The sequence below is a fragment of the Macrosteles quadrilineatus genome, unplaced genomic scaffold (assembly GCF_028750875.1).
Source record: "Macrosteles quadrilineatus isolate MER2022 unplaced genomic scaffold, UCM_ALF_1.0 Scaffold_8__2_contigs__length_117827958, whole genome shotgun sequence".
Taxonomy (NCBI): Eukaryota; Metazoa; Arthropoda; class Insecta; order Hemiptera; family Cicadellidae; genus Macrosteles; species Macrosteles quadrilineatus.
The window spans coordinates 76,902,236-76,914,249 of NW_026542601.1; the positions used below are offsets into that span (position 1 = coordinate 76,902,236).

Consider the following 12,014-nt stretch of genomic DNA (forward strand, 5'->3'; position numbering starts at 1 on the left):
ACCAATCGTATTATAGAAAACCGAGTTAAACTAGTTTGTTCAGAATGTAGAGGGGTAGAGTTATTCGTGTTGAAACAATACTTTGTGTAATTCTAAACCTCCTAAGCCCCAGAGACTGACAATCTCTAGGAGCTACTACTACTAGCCACTACTATGGCTTCATAGATTCTTATTACAACCCTGGTCCAAATAAAAGAAACATATAAAAACAATCATCTTTGGTGCTCTGTGCAATACAAGTAACCGGTAACAAGTTTATTTCTTGCTTTAACATCACCAAATCGTAATGTAAATATCACTATACTAGTCATCGCTAGATTAGGTTAGGCTTTTTGTTGATTGTTTTATTGAGATAAAAATCATATGTCATCTCTAATTTTATAACACATTGATAGTAAATTAAAACAATTAAAAATGATTAAATATGCTTGTAAAACTATGCGGTTTGTTTTCAGTTGGTTTATCTACGATTAAAAAGTGTAGGATGGTAAAACTGGTTCAGACCTTTGTCATGATGATGTTAATCCGATAGTCTTCTATAATGTAAATATAATATAAGAGGGTCACGCTTAAAAGATCGCCGGTTCAATCCTGAGAAAAGTCAGTAGCTTTTTGATGGTCGATACTGGACCCAGCTGTCCCCAATCATTGGGCTTTATATAAATGATACTGACTGATGAAACAGCTAATCTTAGTCAGTAACAAAGCTACACAGATCATCTCACACCATTCTACACTCATCCTTCACTCATATTTGGGTTAAAATATGCACCTAGGTGGCGTCCCCATCTCAAATAATTTATAATAATAAGTCATATGTTACAAGGTTAATATAATATTACTTTACTTACAGGTTCATCAGATTATATTGCCAATTAAACTTATAGAAATGTATTAAAAATATTTTTGCACTTTTTTACATTCTAATGTTGTAACGTTTCAAAGACCTACTGAGAACGACTGTGTTCATATTAAGAGCTATTTAGAAGCATATATTATAGTTAAACTGATTTAAATGGTTATGCGGAACTAAATTTGTAAAACCATTACTATCACTGTTGCAACAGTGCTAAGTTTTGTAAAATGTGAATGTGTGAATGTATCATAACGTTGATGAAAAACAAACCTATCTACTGAATTTTTTTGTTAATATTTACTATTGTACCCATAGCCTAAATCTCTGTTAAAACAAAAAATAACCAGCAAGATTATTTTGTACAAACAAACTATTTTGGAGAAGTTCATTTAAAAGTATTGCAATTTAGTCTGTTTTAATTTTGTTGTGAATTGTCTTGATAGTTTTTTTTAACTTTATATGTTAGAATGTATATTTCTCAAAGCTTTAATACCCATGAGCTTTGAATGATCTGTATTATTTTGAACTTTTTGACTTACCCCTACTTACGCACTTAAAATTTATGCTGACTGATTCTTAGAGAATTATCCATAAAAGTACTTTCCAAGAAAAATAAGAACAATTAGTTAACTTGATGCAATCATATCTGAAGTAAAATTTCTTATTACATTTTTAATGCATCTCTTTTTTTGTTGGTTTTATGGAAAGCTCTTGCAGTACTTCAGAAATACTGTATTAACTAATTTAAATAAATTGATTTGCAAAAAAGTAAAAATTTAACCCGTTTAAAGAAGTTTAAGCTAAGTAACGTAAAGTTTGAAACACCTTTCTTTACATAAATAAAGTCTCATTGGTTAAATTGAATTAAAAACTGTATTCACATATTTATTTTTTTAAGTAGACCATGCTTAAAAGTACCCTCAAACCAATCACTAAACACTCTGCGGAAGAAAGTGCTCTCATCTGAATAAATTTCTTGTTTGATAAAATAAGAATTTTGAGTGAAAAAACTCCAGTAATTTTTTATCATTGGAGATCATAGGCAATAAGGTTTTAGTGTCCAATTTAAATTATATTTTTAACGATTATTACTTATAAATGTGGGTTCCATTTTTGTCAGGTTTTTAAAAAAAGGTTGTGATATAAATCTTCAAGACATAATAATGTGATTAAGTAGCAATATTGTCTATTTATATCTCTGCCATTGTTAAATTATAGTAATTATTACATTTACATAAATCTACTTATAATGTGTATATTGTACTGTATTGTGATGTGTATATTTCTTTTCGTTTTATCTCTGTAAATATATTTTGTACATGAAGCCTTTGTAACTGTAAAGTTGTAAATTGATAAATAATTACCAATTACAGTATTATTATTGAATTTAGTTTTCCTTATCCAAATCCTCCTGATTTCAGACTGTTGATGTGCTTTACTCTTCATTAAAAAAAAGAGTATAAAAGAAAAGTTAGTAGCTTTTTGATGGTTCAAAACTGGACCTAGCTGTCCCTGATCATTAGGCTTTAAATAAATTATCCTAACTGATGAAACAGCTGATCTTATCAAAGGGGGTTGCGGAATTAAAAAAATGCTACTAGCAGACGTTGCAGCGGTGTGTGCCGTAACCACACGGTACTACTATTGGTGGACGCCAGAAGATATGGTAATCGCAGCACTGCTGTCGTACCTTGTTCCTCAGCGGTTGAAATTTGGCGATACGCAAGAGGAGGTAAACAGTCATCAGCGTTACCTCTACTCCTTAATATGAGACGCCGTGTCTGTAATCAACATTTGGGATTTTCCTTGAATCTAAAATTACTTTAAATTAATATTTCTCCCACTTCAATGGTATTTGTTAAGTGTGCAAATTTTCTAGATCCCACCTCACCTCATTTTGGGCAACCAAGATCACCATCCAACTGTGAAGTATGATTTGTTGTTATTCTCTGTATACACTAACTTGGCGTCTGAACCCTAGTCTACCTGCAGATGGACCGGGGCCGAAACCTTTCTCGCCCCCGTTGAACAGCTGTTGCCATAATTAGTCACCTAGTAGCACCTCCACTGCAATTATGAACTTTTTTGTGCGGGACGGAATTTTATTTTTTTTCTGCACAAGCAAAAAGTTTATGAAATTTTAAGAAAAATGATACTAAACTTTACCATATTCCGTTAAGTTAAGCTTACGTTTAAATGATTTTTATCTGTTTGATGGTTGATATAATTGTATTTAAATTTAATTTACCAAAATACCTAACAATGTTATTCATATTAAAAATATGTCGAGTCGTGTGTGGGGGGGGGGGGGTAAAATATTCATATTATGTATACCGTTGATATTGTTATTTATATCTTTAAACCAACCCCCATGTCTTCTGGGAAATGAGTGATTCACGTCCTAAGACCTCTGACGTGGGGGTATCGTCATTAGATTAATCGCGTATTGAAATGCTATTGATGAAATATGTATAATCTGCCGAAAAACTACGGTAGGCCCGTCGTAGGCCAACGCTTTATACAAAAATTTAATTAGCTTAAAAACATTTACTCAACACATACACATAATTCTGTAATTTTTTATCGACAATTGCCCTATCCTTAGAAACATGATGATTGTATGATTATTTTAAGTTTCATTTGGCCCGTACAAAATGACGCAATTTTGACTTTTCATTCCAAATGCTACTTTCGCTCGCATTTACGATTAGTTTTTTACCTTTTAACACATAATATTACGTATACTTAATGAAACGTACGGTTTAAAAGTGTTTCACGTTTACAATAGACTTAAATGTGATTGGTTAGATCTTTTCACGTTTACAATAGACTTAAATGTGATTGGTTAGATTTACTCAAAGAAACATATGAATTAGGTTGGGACAAACTACATCGCCTCAACACGTTTTACATGTTTTTACTTCTTAAACTTTATTCCCGTAACAATATTAGGAAATTTAATTATATAAATCACTATTCCTTTTTTGTGTTTGCAGATTCGCGGTGCACGTCTGATTTAATTAAAAATAATTCATACATAACGATATTACAGTTTTATTTCTATCCCTAATAAAGTTTCTATTCCTCAGTAGCTACTGTACTTATGCCTGTAGGTTCTACAAACGTAATAAGAATATGGTCAAGTTTGGTATCATTTTACTTATTTATTCATGGACTTTTTGCTCGTACAGATAAAAATTTAAAATTCCGCCCCGCACAAAAAAGTTAATAAGTGCATTGGGGGTGTGACTTGGTGACTAATTATGGAAACAGCTGTTCAAGAAGTGAGCGAGCAAGGGACGGTCCCGGCCGGTCGCAGGTAGTCAAGGGTCCAGACGCCAAGTTAGTGTATACAGAGAATAGTGATGTGCAATCACGCTCAAGATTTTTCTTCTTCATCTCATCTCCTTGGACTGACAAAACCTCACCATCACATTGCCTTTCCCCAACTCTTGCCAATCATAAAGCATTTGATAAAGGATTTGATTTTTTATCTTTTTTTAGGGTGATTGACCTAATCACATTGCACCAAATGACTATGGAACAATTAATTAATTGTAATTGTAAGCTAGAAAAGAAAAGTGATTTGTGTTTAGTTTTTGTAGGTATGCACTAGTGAAGTACCAACATTCCCATTCCCAGTGCATGTGCAAAGTGCACTTGGATTGGAAGCAAACAAAAAATTAAGTTCCCTTGTTGCTTGACCGTTCTCTTACAAACAAATAGTAATACAGTACTGTAAAATTCACTGGCGTAGATAGACATGATAAAAATAAATAAATAAATAATATGGGTACTGAAGCTCCAAAATGCAGATCAGGTACCCATGGTAGGGTAGATAAACTGTTGATAAAACCTTTTCTTTTAATTTTCAAGGATTTTCAGGCTCTGCAACACTACTGATATCTTCTTTGTATTAGTGAGTGCTTCTACAAAGGACTGGCGCGTCATTGGTGGGAAGAGGAAGGATGATCATCAGATTCTTGTTCTTGCTATTGATGAAATGAATGCGCAGGTTCTGAAAGATCGTGGCTGGATTATCTATCTGGGTCTGGGGAAAATACAGCTCAGAGTTATCTCTGGTGCTCCCTCTGATGACTCAGGTCCTTCAAGCGAACCTACAACACAGTAAGGCTGCCACGGCTGTGTTCTGTCTGAGCACGGTTAAGCAGTCCTTAGATTATGCCTTGATTCAGGAACCCTGGATCAATAATTTTAGAATTGCGGGGATGGGAACTATAAAGGGTAGCATCTTCTCTGCATCTGTACCACACCCTAGAACTTGCATTTGGGTTAAAGAGGGGCTAAAATGTAATCCAGTTCTAGAGCTTTGTTCGAGGGAAGTAACAGTAATTAAGACTGTATGTACTAAATCCAACATAAAACTGCTGCTGGCCTCTGTTTACATGCCACAGGGCGACGATGGACTGTTCCCATCGGCCGAGGTCAGAATAAGATTGGTCGACCTCGCACACGAGTCTGGATCCGAACTCGTGATAGGCTGCGACTCCAATGCCCATAATACGGCCTGGGGATGCAGGGACACTACTGCACAGTAGTGTCAATAGTAACAACCGAGGTAGGTCACTTCTAGAATACATAGCTTCTTGCGGCCTACTTGTTGCAAACGTAGGCTCAGAACCAACTTTTTTAAGCAGGATAGGCCAATCGGTAATTGATCTTACCCTGTGTTCGGCGGGTATGGCTGACAGGATTATTGACTGGTCAGTGTCCCTTGAGCCATCCCTGTCTGATCATAGGCACATTGTCTTCGGGTTGGGGAATTTCTGCGGCGAGGTTCGCTTATTCAGGAGCCCAGTTAAAACCGACTGGGCATCCTTCAGAGCTGATCTTCGGGGCGGAATTGCCTCAAACCTGAACACATCTCCTATGAACACAGTTGATGCGCTTGACGAGGCGGCAGATCGTCTAACTAGGTGCATAGTTACATCCTTTGAGGATAATTGTCCTTTGAGCAAGGGAAAGAGCAACAGGGCTAGTTGGTGGGGTCCTGAACTTGCCTCTCTTAGGAAGAGAGTAAGGGCCCACTTTAGGCGAGCAAAGATAACCAATAATTGGGATATATACCATACAACTCTCACAGAATATAACCATGCAGTACGTAAGGCCAAAAGGCTTTCATGGAAAAATTTTTGTGGAAATTTAGATAGTATCAAGGAGACTTCTAGAATACATAAGGTACTTGTTAGAGACAGGCATGTTACTCTGGGTGCCGTTGAGGGACCGGATGGTGTAATGGCTTTTGAACCTACCGAAATACTAAAGGTTATGGTAAAAACTCATTTCCCTGGTTGTATTGTTTCTGAAGTGCAGCAGGAGGAGGTGAGTCCAGAGCGGCCTAACCTGGGCCGTCGTGCCACTCATTCTATGTGGAGCACTGCTTGCCGCATAGTCACCTTCAGCAAGGTAAGATGGGCTGTTGGCTTATTACGACCCTTCAAATCGCCGGGTCCTGATGAGGTAAGACCTGTTTGTTTGCAGAAGGGTCTTGATACAATTATACACCCACTCTGTAAACTTTTCAGAGCCAGCTTAGCCTTAGGACACATTCCCTTAGGGTGGTGTAATTCGCGCATCGCATTTATTCCTAAACCAGGAAGGGATAGTTACACTGACCCTAAGTCATTTAGACCCATTTCTCTATCTTCTTTCTTTCTTAAGATCCTAGAAAAGTTGGTCTCAAGATATATGATGGATACAGCTCTTAGGACACATCCTTTACATATTAATCAGCATGCGTATGTCTCAGGAAGATCATGCGAGACTGTGTTGCACCAACTTGTAAGCAAGATTGAGAAAGCTCTAGAGAGCAGTGAAGTGGCCCTGGGTGCCTTTCTCGATATTCAAGGTGCTTTTGATAATACTGGTACTACTCCAGCGATTCTTAATGCGGTGAGAGCAAGAGGTTTTCACGGTATAATATGTAGATGGATTGAATCCTTGCTTCTCAGTAGGAAGGTTAGGCTCTCACTCCATAATGACACGATCGAGGCAAGAACTACTCGAGGATGTCCTCAGGGGGGGGGGGGTTCTTTCTCCTCTCCTTTGGAATTTGGTAGCAGACGACCTTATAAGGACCCTCAACGAAAGTGGGGTTTTCGCCTTAGGTTATGCTGATGATGTTGCAATCCTTGTGGTTGGAAAGTTCCACGGAACCATAACTGACCTTATGAATAGAGCTTTAAGGGTAGTGGACCGTTGGTGCCAGGAAGTTGGGCTCTCTATAAATCCCAGGAAAGTTGTAATGGTACCCTTCACAAGAAGAAGGAAACTGGACGGGATCGGCCCACTAAGACTGCAGGGTACTGTAATAGAGCTGCAGAATCAGGTGAAGTATCTTGGTGTAATTTTGGACAGATCACTTCACTGGGGGCCACATCTTCAAAAAGTCACTGAGCGTGGCAAATGGTCCCTTATGGCATGCAGGCGGATGGTAAGTGGCACATGGGGGTTACAGCCTAAACTTTTGCACTGGCTGTATGTATCTGTTGTTTGACCCGCCCTTACATATGGTTCGCTTGTGTGGTGGCCAAAGATGGAATCAACTATAGCTGTTAAAGCTTTAGCAGGAGTTCAGAGGCTTGCTCTTATTATGATAACTGGGGCAGTAAGTAGCTGTCCTGGAGCGGCACTTGACTGTCTGCTTGACATGCTACCTATTGACATTTATATTAAGGTGGTAGCAAGTAAAACAGCCCAACGCCTTATATGCGAAAACTTATGGATAGCCTCAGGAAACAATAAAGGGCACTCCAAAATTGTTCAGGTTCATAATGATGAATTGGACTTACCTTCAGATCACATGTCCAAAAAATACTCCTTTGGAAAGCCTTTCAAAGTACTAATACCAGATAGGAAGGATTGGTCTGGCGGAAAAGGACCTATACCCACAGGTGACTTAGAATGCTATACTGATGGTTCTAAGATCAAAAATGGGGGCACTGGAGCAGGTGTGCATTGGATGAATGGAGGCACTGGTATTTGTCTTCCAATGGGGGTGTACCCAACTGTCTTTAAAGCGGAGGTCACTGCCATTCTAGTTTGAGCTCAAGAACATCTTAACAAAGATATCAGAGACAAAACAATCAATATCTATACTGATAGTCAAGCGACCTTAAAAGCATTAAACTCTTACGAATTCAACTCCAGGCTCGTGTGGGATTGCCTTGCTTCTGTGTCTGAGTTGGGTAGGAGAAATGACCTTACGCTTTGCTGGGTGCCAGGACACTCAGGCATTAAAGGAAATGAAGCTGCAGACAGATTGGCAAATACTGCCTCTGCGACATCACTGTTAGGCCCACAACCCTTCTGTGGCATCTCACGAAACAGAGTGTATGTTCTGCGATTGCGTCATGGGCCAAGGAAAAGCATCGCAAACGCTGGGTCGATGTTCCCCTTCTTAGGGTCAGCAAGCTTACTCTGTTTAGGCCTTCCAAAAAGGTTGCCTTTGACCTCTTGAGACTAGACAGACGAAGAATTAAATTAATTGTTGAACTAATAACTGGTCATGGAAGATTCAGGAAACATCTACAACGGATGGGCTTATATGATGGTGAACCGATCTGTAGGTACTGTGATAGGTCAGAAGAGACAGCTGATCACTTACTCTTTGATTGTAACGAGCTCTCTGACGCTAGATCGATAACTCTTGGAAATATGGCTAGAGGTAGATATCTTCCTGAGGATGAACTAATTGGGAAGCTACAGGCATTCATTGGGCGCCTCAACTTGTAGGTCAACAAGAAAGCAATTAAGTATCTGGGGTGCGCAATAATTCGATTTCGGATGAAGTGCTTTAAGGTCTCGACCTGCCCCTGTTAGATAAGATAAGATAAGATGCATCAAAGGTTTTGTGTCTGATGGTTTTGATAGCTGCAAGGTAACTTACAAAAAAATATGGTTTATAGTACAGTATATTTATTTTCTATTATAACACACACAAAATCAACAAGCTTGTTACTAAGCTATTTACTACAATAAATAACAATAAATAAATGTCTTCATAAATAAATAAATACTATTAAAACTTATTTTGCTACAGTCTAGTGTTATTGAAAAAGTGATGATTTGAAATAAATATTGTAATAGAGGTTGATCACCAACAAGTTTGGTCTGTAGAAATATATTATTAAATACAAATATGAAATGCTGAAATTTTTTAAGTTTGGTCTTGAAATAAAGTAGGTAGCCTACATCAAGTCTTCACATAATGTACTCATTGTTTAAAACTAGATATTTTTATAGCCTAATGTGATCAACTTCATAAGCTAGTTAGTCATAAACACTCTGTTGTAAGAAAACTGTATAAATTGTAATAGATAAAATAAATAATATTTACAAAAATGTTTACAATTCATACACTTCCTACTCAAACGTAAATAAATACCTGATGTATGATCAGTTTAACAAACAAAAATACTTTCAGGTAAAGCATGTTTACTGTAAAAATCTAAATTGTCTTACGAATACTTCCATTGTAAAATACTCTAAAAATGTATCTTCCTCCAAACAGAACACAATGACATTTTTGTATGACAATCCCAAATTTCCTACTTTCTAAAAATTTAATCAAGATTTAGTGCTAACAAATATCATTTAGTTGGAATTGAAACACAAACAGTTTGTACAAATTTTAGTATACCCTAATTAGTTAGTTACTAGCATTGAGATTCTTAAGTTTACTCCTAGTAGTCTTTGCAACGTGAACTGCTTTGTTGAAGCAGGTACATTTTGTTTTGGAGCCATCCAAGTTGGCACTACTGCTTGGGAGGTGGTCTCAGCATTGACCTTGTGGCTGTCAGCAGCTTCTGAGACACTAGGTGTGCGATGCTGCTGCTCCTCTTCCAGACAAACTCTCTTGTACGATCATGGTCGTCCATGCTGTCCACACGAACCTGCAAACGGAGAACACAGTTTTACAAGTCAAGAAATAAAAAATACAAAAGGTTCAAGACTTCTTTTACATTTTACTCCACTCATAGCTCTTAGAAAAAATATGAGCCATAAAATAGGTAACGGAAATGTTATGAAAGGATTATTAGAACTGCACTCAATTAAAAATTCATCTACTGTGGAGTATCTGATACCTTAAGACGGGTTTCTCTAGGCACGGAAGAGGAGTGCGGAGAAGTGATTTCAATACTAGGATAGCTCCACTTCTAGGAAAATAGTACCATTAAATTACCTAAGACAAGACGCCTCTTGTCTCTGTGCAAACTCTGCACTCCGGTCCCACGCCTAGGAAAACCCGGCTTTACGGGACATGATCAACAATTAACAGTACTGGAAACTATGTTCACTGTCATGAAGGTTCGGCTAGCTGTCCTTACGACTCTAGTGAAGGCGCAAAAAAGAAATTGTAACTTTGCATTCTATAGATTTGTATTTCAACGTAATAATTTAGATTTTGACTCTCATATAGCCAAAATGAGTGAGTGTAGGTAGTTGTAAAAAATTATTACAAAATATCACAAACATAAGGTGTTTTGTGATAGTAACTAATGTTGTTACGGTTAGTGTCCTAGAAACTCCCATTTGAAATGTTTGACTAATGGATACTCCATACTTCCATACTGCACGGTGAACAAAGAATGAAGTATAGATTTTGCCAATTCCTTTCATTTGGTTCTTACATCACATTCCCTACAAGGGTACGGTCAAGAAAAAAATCTATTCTACTCTAGAATAGAACCCTAAAGATTTGTAAGGCAAAGAATTAGTAAAAAAACCTTTACTCTGTGCCAGCATGAATTAACAAACACCGCAGAATGTAAGTGACATGTGGTGCGATCTAGGGGCTAGAGATATAAGTTATTTTCCATATCAGGATGAATAACAGGGTTGCTGCGAGATAAATGTTGTCAGGCTATCCTGTTGCAGTGAGAGCAAGCTAATGGCCGAGCGGAATAAGTGTTCTCTCCCTAGACATTAAGAGTTCCTATCCTGACTAATTTTCCTGCACTCATCTTCAGGTTCAGATGCAGCATTGAGTCCCTGTCCCAAAGGAAAGATAGTGGATTCCACCCACCTGTTTAGGCTGTAGCACCCTGATGCTGGACAGTGTTGCTGCTCCTCCCTGCACAACCTTTAGTGTCATTTTGCCGCTCATCTCTGCCGTTGTTGCCGTCGCACTGCGCAGCTCCTTCTTGGCTCCTCGGCCAAACTGAAATAAGTGAGGTAATCGTCAGCTAAATTGATAAATATCCAAAACAGTACTTGATTTATAGAATTTGAGATAACTCCCTATTATCAATCTTTTACTGTCCATCATTTTGCCTCCCCTTGCCCGATAAACTTGTATTATATAGCACAGCAAAAATCAGTAAGACAGTTTGCATAATCAGCAAAGTCTTGATAGTGACTTGATAGTTCAAAATTGGTGGACCAGTCAAATTTGAATCATCAAGAGTTTGGAATTACCAAGAGGTATTTTTTATTTATCGGGATAAAAATCAACCATTTGAATCATTAAGAGTTCATTTTTTACTGTATTATTAAAGGTACATAACTAAGCTCTTTTGCATATGACATGGTTTTTTGAAACATCTTCTTACAAACACATTTGACCTTCTACGTTAGCTCAGTCACATAACTAGTCTTCTAGTCTAGGATGTTCACAATTTGTGGTTCATTTTCTTCCCGTATAGGCATTGAGTCTAACAATTTTTTCCTTGTCTTTTCATGATTGTAGACAATATAATTGAAAGGAATAGTATATTTCATAACAAGAGTAGAAAGTAAGTCATTACATATTTGACACCATGTTTGAAGTGTGAGATTTATCGAGCACTTTAAATGGTCAAGAATATGTATAGACCTACTTTCACTTGTGTTTTGAACGTTACTTTTCGCTACACTACAAAGAATAATTATTTTCTACATTACAAAACTCATAGGACTTTTTAGGTTATGCCTTCAATTCAAAGTTAATATTTTACTTTAGTTGTTGAAAATTGAAACAGTTGATAAAACAATAACAACTATTTGAAGTTGTTGACAGTGGAAAATTTTCAGTTGTAAACAATGTTACTTTCAGTAGTAAACAATAGACAGCTGTTGAGAATATGATGTTTCGCAGGTTGTAAACACATAACGAAAACAGTTCAACTCATAATAGTATAGTGAAAAAGCTTTTGCA

At 37.2% G+C, this 12,014-nt stretch overlaps 1 protein-coding gene across 1 annotated transcript in view; it reads right to left on the reverse strand.

The window, feature by feature from the left end:
• Positions 1–9,372: 9,372 nt before the first annotated feature.
• The window catches only part of LOC129000488 (protein PFC0760c-like), a 48,431-nt gene continuing 45,789 nt past the window's right edge, over positions 9,373–12,014 (reverse strand). The window contains exons 8-9 of the mRNA XM_054427450.1: positions 10,905–11,039; positions 9,373–9,771 (exon numbers count right to left, since the gene is read on the reverse strand). Of these exons, the coding sequence (XP_054283425.1) occupies positions 9,634–9,771; positions 10,905–11,039 (273 nt within the window). The 3' untranslated portion in view covers positions 9,373–9,633. The remainder of the gene's footprint in view (positions 9,772–10,904; positions 11,040–12,014) is intronic.